This window comes from Drosophila miranda, chromosome XR (genome assembly GCF_003369915.1).
Source record: "Drosophila miranda strain MSH22 chromosome XR, D.miranda_PacBio2.1, whole genome shotgun sequence".
NCBI lineage: Eukaryota > Metazoa > Arthropoda > Insecta > Diptera > Drosophilidae > Drosophila > Drosophila miranda.
Window position 1 is genome coordinate 31931324 of NC_046674.1, and position 23303 is coordinate 31954626.

Consider the following 23303-nt stretch of genomic DNA (forward strand, 5'->3'; position numbering starts at 1 on the left):
ATGTCGAGCTACAAGAAGCACCAACACAAACTAGAACGGGCACCACCCGAAGGAGGGCATCGATAATTGGATCGATAAACATCAAGTACCTTAAACGACAACTGATTCCAAGAATAATACTAAGGAATCAAACACAACGCCACGGAGTTCAAGAAATCGGTCCGCCTGAGCAGCAAGTGGTTTAGATGCCGCTGCCGCTCCTTGGTCGGAACATACGCCTGCCACAGATGTGTAGGCTTCGACCATTAATTAACTCGGCAATCTCCACCTTGGCGAGCGACCGAAAAATCCCACGCCAATCAAGGATAGCAACTATGCTTAACTAAAGTTACTAAACTTAAAACGTACAAAAAAAAAAAATTCTTTATGGTATTGGTAAAGCGCGCATTTCTACGTGCCTGCAAGAACCACAGCACCCTCAGCTATGGGTTGATTGATCAGATATTATCACCGCTGTGCGAGCTCCATAAAGTTGACAAACCGGCAAACAAGGAGGCACTGAAAGCTTTTGTCGTCGAAATTGATGGCTACATTCGTGTTTTTGATCAGACGCTGGTTTTCATAAAACATACATTGGAGGACGAGGAGTACTTGGTGTACGCTAAGACAGAAGCCACGCCGGACACCATAGCAAACACTGGTCTCGTTACAGAGGAATGCCAATACTTTAAAAAGCTGTTGGATAAAATAGCTGACGAAGGAAACTGCTGCATAGCCTGGAATCAGACGTACAGTGATCTGGGCATTGAAAAGCCGCCCAAGAAGCTCCGGATGCAGGAGCTGCTCAAGATGTGGTGCCAAATGGGATACTTCCTGGAGGCTGAAGACAACATCTACCTGGGACCCCGAACACTTGTGGAGCTTAGTTTCTATTTGCGCTCCAATCACGCGGAAAACATAGAGAGTTGTAAGCTGTGCTCTAACCTGGTGCTATGGGATATTCGCTGTGATTCCTGCCACATCCAGTATCATCGTGACTGCATACGCAAATTTTTGCAGAAGCGGTCGGATTGTCCGTCCTGCAACGAACTGTGGAAAACTCCATTGCGTGCGTCCACAGATGGGCGGCGCTCGGTAACACCCCAGCCATAAATAATATGTACAAATAAAATAAACATAAAACGAAGTGTTTAGCAAAAAAAAAATAAAATAAAAATAAGGTGTCCCAATGCCACCGGTGTGGACAGAACGGCCGATTAATATTTGCTGATGTCTGATGACATCAAAAGCATCCGTACAACCCGCAGAAACCTTCCCAAACACCACCTTCAACTTTCAAGGAACCCAACACAAAGCCACATAAATATGGTATCGATCGGTCTAAAAAATCATTGCTTTTAAATCTGAAAACTGACTGAGAAATGTATTACAATTTTTGTTAAATAAAATTCGACATATACAGACATAGATTCCTTAACATACATACGTGAAGCACTACTTGGACGCAAAAGTTATTCATACATCTATCTTTTACTGCAATCACTGTCGCCACTCCCCCAAAACCATTTTTATACCCGATACTCAAAATGAGTATTGAGGTATATTAGATTTGTGGTGAAAATGGATGTGTGTAACGTCCAGAAGGAATCGTTTCCGACCCCATAAAGTATATATATTCTTGATCAGCATCAATAGCCGAGTCGATTGAGCCATGTCTGTCTGTCCGTCCGTCCGTCCGTCCGTCCGTCCGTCCCCTTCAGCGCCTAGTGCTCAAAGACTATAAGAGCTAGAGCAACGATGTTTTGGATCCAGACTTCTGTGATATGTCACTGCTACAAAAATATTTCAAAACTTCGCCCCGCCCACTTCCGCCCCCACAAAGGACGAAAATCTGTGGAATCCACATTTTTAAAGATACGATAAAACCAAAACGCAGAATCGTAGAGGATGACTATATGTTCTAGAGTGTAAAATCTCAACCAGATCGTATAATTATTATAGCCAGAATCAAGAAAACAATTTCATTCTTTCTCGCTCTGTCTCTCTCTAACACACAGGTTTTATGGTCGGCTTTGCCAATTGCAAAATATGAGTTCAAGGATCTCAGAACCTATAAGAGCCAGAGCAACCAAATTTGGTATCCACACTCCTGTGATATCGGACCTTGACCGTTTCGTGTCCAAATTTCGCCACACCCCCTTCCGCCCCCGCAAAGGACGAAAATCTGGGGCATCCACAAATCTCAGAGACTATTAAGGCTAGAGTAACCAAATTTGGTATCCGCACTTCTGTTAGATCTCACTATAAAACGTATATCTCAGAATTTCGCCCCACCCCCTTCCGCCCCCACAAAGGACGAAAATCTGTTGCATCCACAATATTGCACATTCGAGAAAACTAAAAACGCAGAATCATAGATAATGACCATATCTATCAGATTGCTGAATCTGGATCAGATCAGATCATTTTTATAGCCAAAAGGAACAAATCAATTTGCACTGGCTACGCAGCCCCCGACGTCACGCTCAGACTGATTTTCTGTCTCTCTCGCACGCACTCCTTGTCGTGTGGTTCAATATTAGCGGCGTCTGCCGGAGGAGAGCCATACTGACTTAGTATCGGGTATAACTGTAGAGTTGCGGTCTCCGCAGCAACTCACAACGTTCCCCCTCGTTTTTTGCTGTGCTTACAGCCATTGATAGCAGTCTTCATCGTCATTTAAAGGTAAAATGGAAAAAAGTGAATTTCGTATTTTTTGCGAAAACCACTGCAACCAAGACTAAGCTTGATAAATACTATAGGAAATCAGCACCATGAACATCAATGCTAAAAATTGGCTTCCTGAATTCCGTTGTGGCCGTACAAGCACAAACGATGCCGAACGTCCTGGACACCCAGTAACGGTCTCTACACCCGAAAAAATTAAAAAAATACACGATATGGGGTTGGCCGATCGGAAAGTAAAAGTGCTAGTGATTTTGGAAGCCATACGCTTGTCAATGTTATTACTGGTTTCAGTTTCTTCTTTGTTGTCAAAATGTGGGGACTTGAGCGCTTACAATTGATATATTATTATTATCTAATACGCGCACAACGCATGTTTTTATTTAAGCACTGCACTTAACTGATAATAATAGATAATTTAGATGTTTTTCACTAAAACACGGCCATACATTTCGCTTCTTACTCTTATGCGCACAATTTACAATTTAAAATTTATGGATTGAAGCTTTATGAAGCCTTAAAACAACTACGGCACACAGTGGGGCCTTCAGCCATTTCAGCTCGCTAAATTAATAACTTCTGAACGAATATACATAAATATATATTTTCATCACGAGTACATGGTAATGTCTAGAATCTTTACAATACAATTTAAAAGTTGAAATTTGTTGGCGGTTATTAATACTGATCAAGAATATATTTGTTGTATGTGGTCGAAAACGCGTCCTTCAGGCTTTTACATACATTTACACGAACTTAATTCGACTAAAAAACCGCACCTCTCTAGGAGACATATATCAAACGTCTCCCTAATCTTTGAAATATCAATCAAAAATCTCATATTATCGTGCGAAAGTCAGATATCCAATATGACCGAGAGACAGGAAGAGGCCTCCCTCATGGAAAATACAACCCTAGGCAACATCATTCTCGATGAGTTTACCTGGGACTTTATGGCCGCCATATTCGACGGGGAGTTATATAGCATTATTGTAGAGATTGTGGCTCAAACTCTCCTTATTGCTATTGGTGTAGCCATAGCCACGAAATGCCTCGTACGGGGTCTTATCCGAACAGCGGAGCACGCATTTTACTGCGTCCTCGGATTATTTCTAGCCGTTGGCGAGGCGCTGCTGATCAGACACAGCTGGTGGCTGGTTCGGATGATCGGGATGCCCAGTCTGGAATTGATGCACAGCACTTTGGGCCTGCTGGGGTTCTGGAGCGGATGCATTGGGGTGCTACCCAAGTTGCGGCAATGGTCCGAGCAGAAGCGACGGCATGGACACACGTCGTGCATCAGTATTAAACACTGTCTGACCAAGCATGGACTCTGCGGCCTGATGGGTCTGCTCCTAACTTTAGGCTGTCTCTTTTCGGGCCTGGCCATGCTCGGGATCAGAAATGTTTCTCTGCACTGGTCGCACCGTATTTTAGGGCTTTGGGGTTTCTTTTGTTCGATCTGCAGTCAATGGTTTGCCTTCAACTCAGGGTTCGCTCGACGAGAGTGGCGCGAACATCAGATCAAACTATTTAAGCTGGGATCTCTGGCCACCATTATCACGGTGGCCCACTTTGAGCTCTGGAGTCTTGCGAGGGACATTGTTTATCTTATGCCCAAGGCTACACTCGCGCCGATTGGCGTTAAGGAAGAAGAATCATCATGATTGACCAACTTCAGTTAGAACTGAGTAAATTTTGTGACTAAATTTAAGTTTTGATGCAAAATTGTTTTTTATTGTTTACTAAGGTTGTTCAGAAGAGCCAATGTTTTATGATACCTTGTTATGCAAAGACAATCGAAACTCACAATTGGGATATTGCGCTTTATTCTATGGGGAGCTAAAACTAATGTTCGTCCCAACGATCGACGAAAATGAGAACGAATGGAACGAATATGTAGTACATTGATATACAGAGCATAGAGAAAAGCTTGCAGAAGCCAATTTGTTCCCAGTTAAAGTGCTGATACGAATATAATCCGATTCAATTATTTTTTTTAATATATCTGCACTGCTGCGTTGCGTTCTTGTTGGTTTTCTGTTGCGTCGTTTAACGTCTTCTTTTATTTTTTGCTGGGCAGCAAGGAGACAAAAGGATGCATCGGCCTTGAGCTTTGAGGGCTGCAGGAGCATAAACATAAAAGCATAGGTGGTGGAGAAGTTCATACTTATCGGCAGGATCATTCTACCTTGCAATACCGGCAACATTGGAAAGCCTCTAGGACCAGTGCATCTGGACCGTGATCCCTGGTGGCTGGTGGCGAGCGTGCCCAATACTGCCTTTAGACGCACTTAGCTGCATGTCCTTAGCTCGCACAGTGGGGCTTCAGCCGAAAAGAGGTGAAAAAAGTCAAACGATTTTTGAGAGCTTTGGATAATATGAATATATCTGATTGAGAGACTTCAAGCCTTTATTAAGAGTATTAATTGTTGTTAATGCTCAAGAAAAGCCTGGGCTGTTGCATAGACAGTTCTAAAGAAAAAATATTTTCCAAACCATCTAATTTTTTTGTTGTTTTTCAACATTGACTTGATTTTACAAAAACAGGTAACCTCGCACGAAAAACGAGCAAATAGGGATGTCGCAAGAATGATATTTCATATAAAAAAATATTTTGACCGTTTGACTGTGCGATGTTGCTTTACTAAAATCGATCTAGAAGCCGAACGGCTCGAAATCGCAGGATGCGCTTTTAAACTGAGATAAACAAATATTCACAGAACATACGCTGTGACGAAGAACGTTGTGAGCAGTGCTGCCAGTTTAGCCTATTTCAGGCTAAATCTAGCATTTTTAAAAGTGTACTAGCTATAAACTATTTAGCATATTTAAAAACAAAAAATTAGCTTATTTTAGCTTTAAATGTAAACTGAAACTTTTTTATGTTTTGCTACCCCATAGACTATATTAGTTCTTAAGAAACTCAATGTACTTTCCGTGGGCCAAGTGCTGCGGCACAAAACACCAACGATATTGTGAATATTTGTGAATATAGCACCGACATTGATCGTATATCAAATGGGAAAATACCCATAATACTATTAAGTTTTGGGCAGTTTTGCTGGCCCACAAAGATGGGGGAAGAAACAACCTATTCGAGTCACTGTAACGAACCAGGCTGGGTGTTGGGGAGTGGGAGAAGGGGGCACGCAGTTATTCCCGGCTGGGATGCTCGTCGGCTAATTGGGGGGGTGATCTTGCCCTTCTCTCACTTAATGGCTATCCTCATTATTATGAAGCTATAATTGTGCGTGCTGCGACGAGAGTTAAGGTGGACCTACAATTTTGCATGTACAAGTAATGGGCCCTTTCTCCGACCAGTCCCCGAACGCTTAATCTCGCCTCAGGTCTCGATGGGCGGACTGACCCTCCCTTCCTTTGGCCATTCCTAGGTCGCAATTTGTATGGGATGACCCCTCAGCGTTTTCATGGGATTCTCAGGGGCATTTGGCTAGCCGAAAGAAAAAAAAACTGTAGTCTAAAACATCATAAAATTTATTGAATCATGACCAAAGAAACTAAGTAATTTCTAAATTAAAACTAAACCTAACCCAAACGAGGGGGAACGTTGTGAGTTGCTGCGGAGACCGCAACTCTAAATTTATACCCGATACTAAGTCAGTACGGCTCTCCTCCGGCAGACGCCGCTAATATTAAACGACACGACAAAGAGTGCGTGCGAGAGAGACAGAAAATCAGTCTGAGCGTGACGTCGGGTGCTGCGTAGCCAGTGCAAATTGATTTGTTCCTTTTGGGTATAAAAATTATCTGATCTGATCCAGATTCAGCAGTCTAATAGATATGGTCATTATCTATGATTCTGCGTTTTTAGTTTTCTCGAATGTGCAATATTGTGGATGCAACAGATTTTCGTCCTTTGTGGGGGCGGAAGGGGGTGGGGCGAAATTCTGAGATATACGTTTTATAGTGAGATCTAACAGAAGTGCGGATACCAAATTTGGTTACTCTAGCCTTAATAGTCTCTGAGATTTGTGGATGCCCCAGATTTTCGTCCTTTGCGGGGGCGGAAGGGGGTGTGGTGAGATTTGGACACGAAACGGTCAAGGTCCGATATCACAGGAGTGTGGATACCAAATTTGGTTGCTCTGGCTCTTATAGGTTCTGAGATCCTTGAACTCATATTTTGCAATCGACAAAACCGACCATGAAACCTGTGTGTTAGAGAGAGACAGAGCGAGAAAGAATGAAATTGTTTTCTTGATTCTAGCTAAAATCATTATACGATCTGGTTCAGATTTTGCACTGTAGAAGATATGGTCATCCTCACCGACTCTGCGTTTTTGGTTTTATCGTATCTTTAAAAATGTGGATGCCACAGATTTTCGTCCTTTGTGGGGGCGGAAGTGGGCGGGGCGAAGTTTTGAAATATTTTTGTAGCAGTGACATATCACAGAAGTCTGGATCCAAAACAGACGGACAGACGGACGGACGGACAGACAGACAGGGCTCAATCGACTCGGCTATTGATGCTGATCAAGAATATATATACTTTATGGGGTCGGAAACAATTCCTTCTGGACGTTACACACATCCACTTTTACCACAAATCTAATATACCCCAATACTCATTTTGAGTATCGGGTATAATAAAAGAGAATGAATTTCAAAATATCAATAAAATGACTTACTAATAACGATAAATAAAACGAACAATTATTTCAAATGTAAAGGCAATTAACGGCCAGTCCGAAAGGTGGTGAAGAAACAGAAACAATGGGGGGAAGTATACAAATTACTTGACTCTCTCTCCTCTTTGCTGTCTTGAGTGGGACTTGAGTCGAAATGTCTAGGTTGAGTTTTTTTCATTTTCTTTTTCACTCATCCGCAGATCCGCATGTCCACCGACGAAAGCGCTCCCCGGAGGAGACTCGCACCTGGAAAGAGAACTCCGATCGGGAGTAACACAAAAGCACACAAAAAACTCACTCACAAATTCCACTCTATCCTCTCTCCACTTTTGTTTTTCGAGACTCATTCCGCTCGAGTATAAAAACCACTTTCTCGGCCCTCTTTTTTATACCCGATACTCAAAATGAGTATTGGGGTATATTAGATTTGTGGTAAAAGTGGATGTGTGTAACGTCCAGAAGGAATTGTTTCCGACCCCATAAAGTATATATATTCTTGATCAGCATCAATAGCCGAGTCGATTGAGCCCTGTCTGTCTGTCCGTCCGTCCGTCTGTCCGTCTGTTTTGGATCCAGACTTCTGTGATATGTCACTGCTACAAAAATATTTCAAAACTTCGCCCCGCCCACTTCCGCCCCCACAAAGGACGAAAATCTGTGGCATCCACAATTTTAAAGATATGAGAAAACCAAAAACGTAGAGTTGTAGAGAATGACCATATCTTTAAGACTGCGGAATCTGAATTGGATCGTATCATTATTATAGCCAGCATCAAGAAAAGAATTTCATTTTTTCTCGCCCTGTCTCTCTCTAACACACACGTAGCATAGGCGGCTTTGCTTAGAGTAAAACATTAGCGCCTAGATCTCAGAGACTACAAAAGCTAGAGCAACCAAATTTGGTATCCACACTCCTAATATATCGGACCGAGAAGAGTTTGTTTCAAAATTTCGCCACACCCCCTTCCGCCCCCGCAAAGGACGAAAATCTGGGGCATCCACAAATCTCAGAGACTAATAAGGCTAGAGTAACAAAATTTAATATCCGCACTCCTGTTAGATCTCACTATAAAACGTGTATCTCAAAATTTCGCCCCACCCCCTTCCGCCCACACAAAGGACGAAAATCTGTTGCATCCACAATATTGCACATTCGAGAAAACTAAAAACGCAGAATCATAGATAACAACCATATCTAGTGTTGTTGAATCTGGATCAGATCAGATCATTTTTATAGCCAAAAGGAACAAATCAATTTTCACTGGCTACGCAGCCCCCGACGTCACGCTCAGACTGATTTTCTGTCTCTCTCGCACGCACTCTTTGTCGTGTCGTTCAATATTAGCGGCGTCTGCCGGAGGAGAGCCATACTGACTTAGTATCGGGTATAACCGTTGAGTTGCGGTGTCCGCAGCAACTCACAACGTTCCCCCTCGTTTTTTCTTGTCTTTTTCACAAAAAAAAATTTTAAAAAAATTATTTAAATTAACACTGAACACTTAACACCAAAACATATTACTGTTGCAGATTTCGGCCTTCCCGATCTCCTTAGTTTTTCTCTCCTCTGCAATTGGACTGTTTCCGACGATGGAATCACTCGCGATGCCTCTAGCTGCGCTCTAGCTACGCTATATAGCCCTTCCTTGGCTTGCTCTCGAACTGGATGATTGAGCTTTCTTTTCCCCCAAAAAGCACTCAACTCCCGTTAGTTTTGGAGCCCGTGTACTTGGGCCTGTAAACATTTTATGCTGCTTCTGCTTCTCCTCTGGACCCCTTTTGGCGTCACTCGGACGCTCGATCTCCTCGACGCCTAGGCGTCTTTGGATCTGCGAAGCCGATCCAGGCCGGTTTTGAGAAGCAAATACGGCGACGCGGCGTTCCTCTTTGGGCAGTATGCCAATGGTCCTATACGGATGAAACTGTCTGACTAATTTGCCAAATTATTCTTTTCCCTTCTCAATCTCACCTAGCTTGGGACAACTAATGCCGGAGTGACTCCAGCTTGTCTCCTCCCGCCGCGATTGCTCTTTTTGACGCACAAGAAACAATATTTTTCCGCTTATGGAGAAGACGAATACTCGGGTCGAGCGCCAAAACGCCAAAAGCTAGAACCCTCGGGCCCCCTCAAAGAACAGGGTGAAATGCCAGAGAAAGTTGACAATCCATGCTGCTAACTCTATCACCCTTTGCTATGCCCCTTGTCGTGACCTCCCAGACCTAGCCCATAGATGGTGTTTGCTCTGCCACGGCCATTACGGTGCCGACCACTAGATTGCGCTGCGATCCAGATCTCTCGGCTGATCCAAGCATTACATCACTTGATCTTTTTGCTATTCAAATGCTCTCCCTCCCATGGCCAAATGCTGATGTGGAACGAGTGTTCACTCAAATTAATATATTTAAGACTAAATTGCGCAACAGCTTGCATGTAAAAACGTTTCTCTTTCAAGTTAATAGTTTTTGAAAACATTTTAACACTGTTGCGCAGACAAGCAAAATCGCCATCGAATCGCCAATAAAAAAACGAAAAATATTACAACTGTTAAAGTTATTTTACTTGGTAATGCAACTAAAGATCAGTTTACAGAATTATACAAATTTGCTTTCGAGTAATGTGCGCAAGATACTGAGCCGAAAGAAGAAACTTCGATATGCAGCAGGGCACATGCGCAGTGTTGTCAGGGATCGATAACTAATTATCGTGGCGGTCACGTTGAAAACTCCTCCTCAACACAACGCATGTTTACAAACTTTAAACATACTTAACTAATATTCGAAAACATATCAAGCAACTTATAAATTATCTCTTAAACCGAATGCGAATACAAATTTATGGTGCTTAACTTTGACTAAGTTCTTTGTGAGGACATCTGCTATCATCTCATCGGTTGGTAGATGCGCAATGTCGACTTCGCCTCATTTGAGAACCTCTCGAATATGATGTACCTTAACGTCGATGTGATTTGTACGTGCATGAAACATGGGGTTGTCGCCGTATATCTGAATAGCTGACTCCTGGGACATCAGCTTCAAGTCAATGAGTAAGCTGCGAAAGTATATCGCCTCTTTTGCTGCAGATGATAAGGCTATGTACTCTGCCTCTGTGGAACTGAGCGCAACCGTCGATTGCTTTCTTGACTGCCAAGAAACTGCTCCTCCTGCCAACATGCATACATAACCTGAATGACTTCCGGTTTGTCAAATCACTTGCCCAATCTGCATCAACAAAACACTCAATTGCTTTGTGTAGCATATCTCCCAATCGATAGTTTTTGCCAAATATCGAAAGATGTGCTTGGCTGCCGCTTCATGCTCGGAATGCGGATCCTTGTTACGTTGAGCTAATTTATTCACCGAATGCGCAATGTCCGGACGAGTCATAACTGCAAGATAAGATAACTCTCCAATTAGCTTCTGGAACGATGTGATGTCGACTTTGCGGCAGTACTCTTTGTTGCATGCCACCTGGTAACCAGCTTCCAGCGGCGTGGACGTCTGTCGACAATCTTTCATACTGTACTGTTCGAGTAACTCTCTAATGTACTTTCGTTGGCTGATTGAAATCGCACCAGTACTGCCTTCACGTTTCACCTCAATACCTAAAAAGTATTGCATAGGCCCGATGTCAACCACATCAAATTCTGCTGCGATCTTTATCTTGATATCAGAAATATCATGTTTTAGGCCATATATACTTTTGTGAAGCCTCAAAACGTGATTTGGGTGAACTTCGCTGATGAAGCCCTCAGGTTGTCTCATAAAAACCTCATCTTCCAATTCGCCGTTGAGATACGCCGTGACAACATCCATTTGATGTACAGTGACGAACTAAATTTTTGGCACAGTAAGCTTTTTAAACTTTCTGGCCACCGTGTGACCCTTGGAATGAAAATAAATCGTAAAAAGTATATTGAACAAAGAGATTAAAGTATTTATTATACATAAACAAAAAACTTATTTCAAAAACTTAAACATAGTAATAGTAAAAATTAAAAAACTAAAAAATAAGGTATATTTCGATGAACAAAATTATTGGCACACCCCAAGAAAAACTTAAAAATAAGATATTGTACGTATGTAAAAAATTTTTAATATTTGGTGTTTAATCCCTTAGCCTTAATGACGGCCGATAAGCGTGCTGGCATCGAGTCTACTAATTTTTTAGTAGTTTCCTCCCCTATATTTTGCCATTCTTCCATTAAGGCTTGTTTTAGGTCGGCTTTTGTCCTTATAGCCCGCTTTCTAATGCGCCTATCCAATTCCTCCCACAAATGTTCAATTGGAATGAGGTCCGGGGACTGTGGTGGGTGTGGCAGAACATGGGCGGTATTGTAAGTAAGCCACATTTTGACTATATGGGCCGAATGCTTGGGGTCGTTGTCTTGCTGAAATGTGAAGGAATTTGGTAAATTTAGATTTTCGACACTTTTTTTTAGGTTATCCTTCAAAATATTCAGATAGATATTTTTGTCCATTATGCCGTCTATAAATACCAATTCACCCACACCAGCAGCAGACATGCAACCCCACACCATGACACTTCCACCACCATGCTTAACAGTTGGAGTTATGTTTTGATTGTCGAACTCGGTATTTGGCTTTCTGTTTGGAATCCATCCGATCGGAAAATATTGAATTTACTTTCATCGGAAAATAGCACCTGTTGCCAGAAATCTTTGGGCTTAGTTATAAACTCCTTGGCGTAGTTCAGACGTACAACGTACAACTGGTGCAAATGTTTCCTTGTAGTCGATCCCGTAGCGTTGGCTACAACCTTTCGCCACCAGACGTGATTTGAGCCTGTTCACGCTTCCATCCGGATTGGACTTGACTGCGTAAACCCATCTGCATCCAATGGACTTTTTCCCGCTAAGCAATTTAGTAAGCGACCACGTGCCGTTCTTCACGAGAGATTCGTACTCGTCCTTCATTGACCGTTCAGCTTGTGCGTAGTTTCGTGGAACTTGTACGTCTGCTGCCAGTATCGCATTGAGCATATGATACTGCTTCCTTGGTCGTCCTGGTTTGCCCGTCCGTACTATGGTTGGGCGTTCTGGTCCTTTTATTGGTTCTGGAATTACAAGAATGTCATTACTAGACCTAGTCTCCTCCTGATTTTCTGGCTCATTTTCTGGATCTTTAAATTACTCGCTATCCATTTCGGGTTCAGAGTCCTGGTTTTGTTGAACCTCAATTGATGCCATGTCATTGGAACATGATGCATCTAGTTTGCCCCCTTCAGGTTCTACAAAAATGACATCCCTACTCTCTACGAGTTTCCTGGTTTCTTTACTGACCAAACGGTATGCTTTGGCCGTATCGGAGTAGCCCACCATTATTTTTTTATTTTTTTATTTTTTTTTTGTGTGGACGTTGACATGCAATTATTGCATCTTTCAAGAGGCGATGCAGTTACTGCACCGTCAAGTGGCCCGTGTGACACCAGCAGAAGGCTGTTACGCGCGGATCCCAGGCAAAACGCAGCCCTCCTCCCGCCCAACCGACCGAGGGGCGCTGCCGCATGACGCGCGGTGCGTAGCCGAACCAAACGCGAACATGCAAGAAAGATAGCTATTAGACTAACATTCGAGGAAAATTAGTACTAAACTTACTAAGAAACTAAGCATGCAATCAAAGTACAAATACCACTACAGTTACTAATTAATAGAAAGGTGTGTAAGGATTAATAATTTAATAAGAGGAAGAGAATTAGTGGTGGATATAATATGGTAGAGGGAATTATAATCCGAGCATAAGACCCTAAACGGTTCATGCAAGGAATAATTCGATCTACAAAGTGGAAGGAACAACGGTATAAAATTTCTAGTCAGTCTAATAGGAATCGTGAAGTTTATGCGGCTCAACAGATCAGGGCTGTCTATGTCACCCCTGATCAAGTTGTGCATAAATATCACACCAAGCATTTTTCTACGGTTAACTAAGGATGGGAGGTTTACTAATAGTAGTCTACTAGAGTAAGATGGGAGTCTTACACCCGCATCCCAGTTAAGCCCCGCAAAGCAAAGAGTAAAAAGTTTTTCTGTACTGATTCTATACGGTCCTGGTGTACTTTGTACTGAGGAGCCGTATTCTAAGATCGGACGAACAAGCGAGGTATAGAGAGTCTTTGTTATATAGGGGTCGTCAAATTCCTTTGACCACCTCTTTATAAACCCAAGCACGCCCATGGCCTTATTTACCATGGTAGAAATGTGTTCGGAAAACTTTAACTTGGGGTCTAACATAACACCCAGATCATCCACCAGGGTAATTCTCTCAAGAGAACCACCAAATAGGGTGTAGGGAGCCAACAAAGGGCTAGAACGATGAAATGTCATAACTTTGCATTTCGAGGCATTAAGGTGTAACAAGTTTGCACAACACCATGACTGAAAGTTATTGAGATCGGATTGCAAGCGAGAATGAAATGAAATGTCACCATGTCTTTCTCCACCGCACGGCATGCCTCGCAACTGTAATGCAAGCCATTACGTTTGGCTATAGCATCACTCACGAGGCCAGAAAATCCAGCGCATTTTGCGTGCACTACGCTGTCGCAGAGCCAGCAGGGGACATTCGGCTGATCGTGGGTAATCTGCTTCTTACAGCTTTTTTTGGCACAGACCACAGCGTATTCCATTTTGTTTTATTATTTATTTATATATATACTATTATTTGCAAAACAAATTGGTATCAGACCAATGTGCCAGACAACGCTCAAAGCGGAATTGGTAAAAAAAAAGAGAGCAGAGTGGAGAGCGGTTATAGCGAGAGCTACTAAGCAGAGAGCGCTATTGCTCAGAAAGTTTAAAGAGCGAGAGAGAAAGAACAGTTATTGAAGTTGAGGTGATAGCGAGAGAGTGATAAAACAACAAAAGCTACCAGACGAGAGCGGACTGCAATGCAATGTAATGCGTACTCACTCACTGCAACAACACAAACACAAGCACAAGCACAAGCCGACGCCGAAAAATAAAAAGTTAAATAATGTTTTAACACAAATCAAAAGGCATGCACTCGCGTAATAGAACAGGTTTCCAGATTGTCGTCTGGTTAGGAAGTACAATTAGAATTTAGTTAGGAAAACACCGGCTGTTTATTCAAAACAAAAGGAAAAAATGCGGAGCGCAAAACAAAAACACGTCTGATCACTACGAAAGATACGATATCGAGGTGGCCTTTCTGTGCGAACTTTGATTTCTTTGTTTTATCTAGAGCAATCGCTACTGAGCCAAAAACTCTTAAATGCGATACCACTGGCTTTCAAAAGGTGTCACCTCGCTCAAGCAGCTGCTTGCCACTCTATTTCGCAAATACGTGGCAGTTCGAATCGCTTCTGCCCAATAGCATTCACTCAACCCAGCATGCAGCAGCATACTTCTTGCCATTTCTACCAATGTTCTGTTGGCCCTTTCTGCAAATCCGTTATGTTGAGGTGTATATGGCACTGTTAAGTTTCGCTTTATTCCATTTTGGTTTAGGTAATTGTCAAAAACGTTGGATATGTATTTTCGTAAAACCTTGACTTTTCTCCCAGTTTGGCACTCAACTTGACTTTTAAATTCTTTAAAAGCCTCCAAAACCTGATCTTTGGTTTTTAGGAAACTTACTGATACATATCTTGAACAATCATCAATAAATGTGGTGAAATATCGATTGCCTCCCATTGACTGCTTTTGCATTGGATCGCATACATCAGTATGTATTAAGTCTAGTACGCCCTTTGACCTGTTTGTGCTCGATTGAAATGGTTGCACGCAAATTTTACTTTTTGCGCATGTTGCACACACTTATTTTGGATTGTATATGCCCTTGAGACCTAATACCATCTCCTTATTAACCATTTCCTTTAATGCGTCAAAATGTACATGGCCGAACCTATTGTGCCATTTGAATGCATCTGCCTCAACATTTACAATGTTCATACACTTTTCCTGATTGTCCTGAACCATAAACAATCCATTTTCCAGATGTGCCTTTATAACTATTTTTCCGTTTTCAAAAATCATCGCTTGATTTTTCTCAAACACAATTTTTTTTCCATGTTTTAATAGTTTTGTGACCGATATAAAATTGTACTGCAAATCTGGTACCAAGATAACATTTTCCAGCGTAACGGATCTATCACCGAACTTTACTTGAACAGTTCCATGCCCTTCAGCAATAAGTGATTTACCGCCGGCTAAAAATACTTTTTGATTATCTTCCGTGAACGACACAAAGCGTTCCTTGTCACAACATAGATGCGCCGTTGCGCCACTGTCTATGCACCATGCATTTAACATCTGGTCATTTGGCTTAGCTAAATTTAGGATTGGTACATATTTTTCTGGTTCTGGCATATTCGGTTACGCAAAGCATTGTACCCAATCTTTCCCCGCTTTTACTGTTTGCGCCCTTGTTGTTTGCTCCTTCCTGCTTGCTTTTAGCACGTCATTCCGATTTAAAATGCCCTTCCTTTCCGCACTTAAAACACTTTTTGCCCTTCTTAAAGTTTTTCTTAAAATTTTTGTTGTCATAACTGACGTGTAGTTCCGCGCTACTTGTAATTTCCATGCTAATGCTATCTTCCTGCCTATTCGCTTCTTCAGAAATTTTTATTTTTAGCATGCTCAAGCTCGGCAAATCATCTCGCGTCTCAATCGCAACAACAAAACTTTCATACGATTTAGGCAAACCATTTAGCAACACAACTGATAAGATCTTTTCATCAACCTTAATGTTGACCTCTGCTAAAGCCTCGTGTACCACCTGGAATTTCCGCAAATATTCCTGTGCACTTATACCATCCGACATTTTTAACGTCAACAATTGTTTAATTAAAAGCACTACCCTTGCTGGTCCGCTTGGCCTGTGAATTTTATTTAGCTTTTGCCATGCCTGGGACGACGATACACAATTTTTAATATTGTTTAGTTGGGTCGATTTAACACAAAGTAAAATTGCCGCCAACGCCTTTCGATCCTTTAGTTCAAAAGCTGCACGTTGCTTATTTGATGCGCTTTCACTAAGCTCAATTTTGCCACTGACGATTGGCCACAAATCATTTTGAATGAGAACACATCTCATCAAAACCTCACATGTGCTATAATTGTTTTCGTCCAGTTTCTCAACATTGAAATGAACCGCAAGCTCAATCTTTGGCTTCCGCCTAATTGATTTTTAGGAATACAATCTCAATCTTGGGCTCCCGACACAATCCCAATCTTTGACACTCGCCTAAATGGAAAAACAATCTTTGCCCACACCCGGCTTCTGATAAACAATCTCACACCCGGCTTTCTGCAGATTCTGCACTTTGAGCATTTTACCGTTCTCAATCTTTGGATGACGAAATCCAATATTCAGGATGGCGAAATCAATCGGGATGTTTATAGAAAAATTATTCCCGAAAGGGATTGACGATGCAAAGATCAACGAGGGGGAACGTTGTGAGTTGCTGCGGACACCGCAACTCTACGGTTATACCCGATACTAAGTCAGTATGGCTCTCCTCCGGCAGACGCCGCTAATATTAAACGACACGACAAAGAGTGCGTGCGAGAGAGACAGAAAATCAGTCTGAGCGTGACGTCGGGCGCTGCGTAGCCACTGCAAATTGATTTGTTCCTATTGGCTATATGATCTGATCTGATCCAGATTCAGCAATATGATAGATATGGTCATTATCTATGATTCTGCGTTTTTAGTTTTCTCGAATCTGCAATATTGTGGATGCAACAGATTTTCGTCCTTTGTGGGGGCGGAAAAAGGTCGGGCGAAATATTGAGATATACGTTTTATAGTGAGATCTAACAGGAGTGCGGATACCAAATTTGGTTACTCTAGCCTTAATAGTCTCTGAGATTTGTGAATATCCCCAGATTTTCATCCTTTGCGGGGGCGGAATGGGGTGTGGCGAAATTTTGAAACAAACTCTTCTCGGTCCGATATATTAGGAGTGTGGATACCAAATTTGGTTGCTCTAGCTTTTGTAGTCTCTGAGATCTAGGCGCTAATGTTTTACTCTAAGCAAAGCCGCCTATGCTACGTGTGTGTTAGAGAGAGACAGGGCGAGAAATAATGAAATTGTTTTCTTGATGCTGGCTATAATAATGATACGATCCAATTCAGATTCCGCAGTCTTAAAGATATGGTCATTCTCTACAATTCTACGTTTTTGGTTTTCTCATACCTTTAAAATTGTGGATGCCACAGATTTTCGTTCTTTGTGGGGGCGGAAGTGGGCGGGGCGAAGTTTTGAAATATTTTTGTAGCAGTGACATATCACAGAAGTCTGGATCCAAGACATCGTTGCTCTCGCTCTTATAGTCTTTGAGCACTAGGCGCTGGAGGGGACGGACAGACGGACGGACGGACAGACGGACAGACAGACATGGCTCAATCGACTCGGCTATTGATGCTGATCAAGAATATATATACTTTATGGGGTCGGAAACGATTCCTTCTGGACGTTACACACATCCACTTTTACCACAAATCTAATATACCCCAATACTCATTTTGAGTATCGGGTATAAAAAGTGCAATTCAGTCTTGATCCAGAAGCGAAACCGAATAGTCGAGCTAAAACCTAAGATCGCGCAAACCCTTTGTCCGGAATCCTTTGTAACCCTCAACTTAAGTCTATATCTGTTTATATCTTAAAAGTTAAATAAAACCTTTTTAAAAACGCAATTCGCTACCGCAGTTATTTAATTGGCGCCCAACGTGGGGCGACGTTGTATAAAAAGCACTGAATAATTAAAATTTTGCGTCGTGCCGAAACTCGAAGGACAATTAATTAATGGAGTAAATCCTTCAATAAAAAAACGCGGAGTGACTGTGAGATATTAGACAAGAAAAAGTGAAATAATAAAAAAAAGGAAACAAACCGGAGTTTAGGGTGCGGGAAAAATAAATACAAAAAAAAAGGAATCAAGACACTTAAAAAATATAAAAAGAAAAGGTTTAAACAAAACACAAAGAAGTAAAAACCACCAGCTAAACCAGCTAAAACAAAGAAGGAAGACCCCTAGAAGGACGATTAAACAACAAAGAATCTTACCATGGAAGACCCGTTCGAAGATTTGTCAGCCAAACCAAGAAGGAAGACCCTAAGAAGGACGACCCCTACCGGATAGTTAGTGAGCGAAAGTAGTAATACTAAATATATAAGTTGGAATAGCAGGGACCGTAAATAATCATTTTTTTTATTTTTTTTTTTTAGTAAAAAAATCTCTTACTTTGAATGGACCTAGAAAAACACTATTTACACCAAAATCTTTATTTTTGTACAATCTCTGCATTGCCGCCATGATTTGTAAACTTTTGATTTTTTACGATTTTCTTCACATCCTTATCATTATTTTCGAGTAATTTGATACAACTTAGACTTAATCATTATTCTTGATCAAAAAATATAAAACTCAAAAATAATGATTATCTATGATTTTTATTTTTTTCGCTTAAAATAAAACTCAACAGGAATTTTCGGCTTCTGTGTTAGAAATAATACTTATTAATTAAACGTATTTCCGACAAAAAAACCAAAAATAACAAAACATTTTAATGTATTTTCAAAAAGAAAATTTTAGCGCAGGGTGAAGCTTTGTGGTCCTTTGGCAAGGATATGCAATAATATTGGCGAACATTCTAATACAGTAAAAAATTGAAATATGTTCATTACCAAGTAATTTTTATTATATAACTTATAATGATTACGGTCCCTGTGGAATAGGTTTAAGCCCAGCGGTATCCAAAAATATAAAAACAAACATATAAACAAAATACAAGGTGGATCAACTAACTTTAGAGTTTGGAAAACTAAAAATGATTAATTCACAGACAAGGACCGATCTCACTGCAGATCTGGTCAAACAATTGATAGCACTTCAAATTTCACAAGTACAGGAGCAAATAGTAAATTTGAAACAACAAATAGAATCTAAATCCGATCAGGTTTCAGATTATCAGGCAGGAACAATAGATTAGACAATTAAAGATGACACCACTTTAAAAGTAATAGAATCCCTACCAATTTTCAATGGTGGATTAAACCGTAGGATACGTAGGATGGAGGGAAGCTGCAGAAACTGCAGATAAACTATATAAAAGAGGAAGTAAGCAATATTATATTGCCTTGACAATTTTAAGAAACAAAATAACAGGACCAGCACATGACGCATTAACCAACCACGGGACAGTTTTAAATTTTGATGCCATACTATCACGACTTGACTTTGTTTACAGTGACAAGAGTTAAGCATTCTCCGACAAGGGAACCTTTCAATAGTAGATGTCTACAATGAGGATAACAAAAAGATGACTTTTTTAATAAATAAGACCATAATGACTCATGGAAAGGACAGTGAAGTTACCAATGAATCTAATAACAAAATTAGACAGAATGACGTACGCATTTTTATCACAGGCCTAAACGGCAACATTTCGGAAATTTTATTCTCATTAAATCCCCCAGATTACCTGTACCTTTGGCAAAGGTACAAGAATTGCAAGCGAATAATAGACGGGTCCAATTTGCCTACCAATTCAGTACCAATACCAATTCAGTGGCCTCAGAAATTCAGTGGAGTATTATTCAGTAATAATACTTTAAGATTCAACCAATGGGAACCAAGGAAAAATAGTTCACCATTCGACCAAAAAAACGATTCTCAAAGGAATAAAATGTCATGGGGACAACCCTATTTCTTAGGTAACAGACAACAAAATCAGGCTTCAGAACCAATGGATGTAGACGAATCAATAAAAATCCAGAACCGTCAGAACGGCAATCAATAAAGGGTTAAAATTAATAATAATAGAAAATATCGGGAAAATACTAATGGTTATTATCAGAGAAATAATAACAATTATAACCAAGCTCAGCAGTTTAGAGCAAACGTAGTACTAAGTCAGTATGGCTCTCCTCCGGCAGACGCCGCTAATATTAAACGACACGACAAAGAGTGCGTGCGAGAGAGACAGAAAATCAGTCTGAGCGTGACGTCGGGCGCTGCGTAGCCACTGCAAATTGATTTGTTCCTTTTGGCTATAAAAATTATCTGATCTAAACCAGATTCAGCAATCTGATAGATATGGTCGTTATCTATGATTCTGCGTTTTTAGTTTTCTCGAATGTGCAATATTGTGGATGCATCAGATTTTCGTTCTTTGTGTGGGCGGAAGGGGGTGTGGCGAAATTTTGAGCTATACGTTTTATAGTGAGATCTAACAGGAGTGCGGATATTAAATTTTGTTACTCTAGCGTTAATAGTTTCTGAGATTTGTGGATGCCCCAGATTTTCGTCCTTTGCGGGGGCGGAAGGGGGTGTGGCGAAATTTGGACACGAAACGGTCAAGGTCCGATATCACAGGAGTGTGGATACCAAATTTGGTTGCTCTGGCTCTTATAGGTTCTGAGATCCTTGAACTCATATTTTGCAATTGACAAAACCGACCATGAAACCTGTGTGTTAGAGAGAGACAGGGCGAGAAAGAATGAAATTGTTTTCTTGATTCTGGCTATAATCATTATTCGATCTGGTTCAGATTTTGCACTGTAGAAGATATGGTCATCCTCACCGATTCTGCGTTTTTGGTTTTATCGTATCTTTAAAAATGTGGATGCCACAGATTTTCGTCCTTTGTGGGGGCGGAAGTGGGCGAGGCGAAGTTTTGAAATATTTTTGTAGCAGTGACATATCACAGAAGTCTGGATCCAAAACATCGTTGCTCTAGCTCTTATAGTCTTTGAGCACTAGGCGCTAATAGGGACGGACGGACGGACAGACGGACGGACAGACGGACGGACGGACGAACGGACAGACAGGGCTCAATCGACTCGGCTATTGATGCTGATCAAGAATATATATACTTTATGGGGTCGGAAACGATTCCTTCTGGACGTTACACACATCCACTTTTACCACAAATCTAATATACCCCAATACTCATTTTGAGTATCGGGTATAAAAAAAGAACGAGGGGGAACGTTGTGAGTTGCTGCGGAGACCGCAACTCTACAGTTATACCCGATACTTAGTCAGTATGGCTCTCCTCCGGCAGACACCGCTAATATTAAACGACACGACAAAGAGTGCGTGCGAGAGAGACAGAAAATCAGTCTGAGCGTGACGTCGGGGGCTGCGTAGCCACTGCAAATTGATTTGTTCCTTTTGGCTACAAAAATGATCCGATCTGATCCAGATTCAGCAATCTGATATATATGGTCATTATCTGTGATTCTGCGTTTTTAGTTTTCTCGAATGTGCAATATTGTGAATGCAACAGATTTTCGTCTTTTGTGGGGGCGGAAGGGGGTGGGGCGAAATTTTGAGATATACGTTTTATAGTGAGATCTAACAGAAGTGCGGATACCAAATTTGGTTACTCTAGCCTTAATAGTCTCTGAGATTTGTGGATGCCCCAGATTTTCGTCCTTTGCGGGGGCGGAAGGGGGTGTGGCGAAATTTGGACATGAAACGGTCAAGGTCCGATATCACAGGAGTGTGGATACCAAATTTGGTTGCTCTGACTCTTATAGGTTCTGAGATCCTTGAACTCATATTTTGCAATTGGCAAAACCGACCATGAAACCTGTGTGTTAGAGAGAGACAGAGCGAGAAAGAATGAAATTGTTTTCTTGATTCTGGCTATAATAATTATACGATCTGGTTGAGATTTTACACTCTAGAACATATAGTTATCCTCTAAGATTCTACGTTTTTGGTTTTATCGTATCTTTAAAAATGTGGATGCCACAGATTTTCGTCCTTTGTGGGGGCGGAAGTGGGCGGGGCGAAGTTTTGAAATATTTTTGTAGCAGTGACATATCACAGAAGTCTGGATCCAAAACATCGTTGCTCTAGCTTTTATAGTCTTTGAGCACTAGGCGCTGAAGGGGACGGACGGACGGACAGACGGACGGACGGACGAACGGACAGACGGACAGGGCTCAATCGACTCGGCAATTGATGCTGATCAGGAATATATATACTTTATGGGGTCGGAAACGATTCCTTCTGGACGTTACACACATCCACTTTTACCACAAATCTAATATACCCCAATACTCATTTTGAGTATCGGGTATAATTATCAATTTATAAGAAAGTTGCTACAGTAAATGGGTTTTCGATAGTTAAATATTTCCATAATAGAACTATTTTTAATACAAAACAAGTGTTTTACGAAATAGATGGAATGGAGGCGGATTTCCTAATAGAATTTAACCTATTAAAGAAAATCGGAGCTGTTATTGATACAGGAAAGGGGACTTTAAGTTATAAAGATAATGAAGAGAATCTAATATATGATGAGGTTCTTTCTTTAAACAAATTAACATTTACAGAAGGAACAACCATCCTTCCATTGAAGGAATTTATAATAAAAAAATATTTTCAAGAAGAAAAAGAAATTAGAGCTGATTCAGTAAAGGTAGAAGGAAGTTTATATAGCTTGGGATCAAAAAATCCTGAGCACGCCGACGAAGAATTATCCGTCAATAAAGAAATAAATAGTTCGGGATTAAAATATCCTGAACACGCCGTCGTTGAATTATCCGACACCAAAAGTTTTAATAGTTTGGGATGCAAAAATCCTGAACACGCCGTCGTAGAAATATCCAATATCCACATTCAAAAATATGCAAACTCTGAATCGAAAAAAATGAAATTGTATAACACAATAACATATAAAGAAGATAATTTAGAAAACCTCAGAGAGAAAAGGATAGCTATAATCGAAGAATATAAATTTACAGTTACCCTTTAGAGCGGATATAAAAGGAGAGATTAACACTTAACATGATAGACCGGTATATGGCAAACAGTATCCATATGCTTATTCGGTTTACGATTTCGTTAATAACGAAATAAGTAAAATGTTAGGTGAAGGAATAATCAGACCTAGTAAAAGCCCATATAATTCACCGGTAATAGTAGTACCAAAGAAGGGAGTAAATGAGGATGGGACTCCTAAACATAGATAAGTAATAGACTTTAA

The 23303-nt window shown here is 41.0% G+C and overlaps 2 protein-coding genes across 2 annotated transcripts; both read left to right on the top strand.

Annotated features, from left to right (window-relative positions):
- Nucleotides 1-366: 366 nt before the first annotated feature.
- LOC117186086 (non-structural maintenance of chromosomes element 1 homolog) lies at nucleotides 367-1092 on the top strand. Its single transcript, XM_033386186.1, has one exon. The coding sequence runs from the start codon at nucleotides 367-369 to the stop codon at nucleotides 1090-1092; it is 726 nt and encodes a 241-aa protein (XP_033242077.1).
- Nucleotides 1093-3456: 2364 nt separating this feature from the next.
- On the top strand, nucleotides 3457-4466 carry LOC117186574. Its single transcript, XM_033387532.1, has one exon. It carries the CDS (start codon nucleotides 3534-3536, stop codon nucleotides 4329-4331), a length of 798 nt encoding a protein of 265 aa, XP_033243423.1. The 5' UTR covers nucleotides 3457-3533; the 3' UTR covers nucleotides 4332-4466.
- The last annotated feature ends 18837 nt before the right edge of the window (nucleotides 4467-23303 follow it).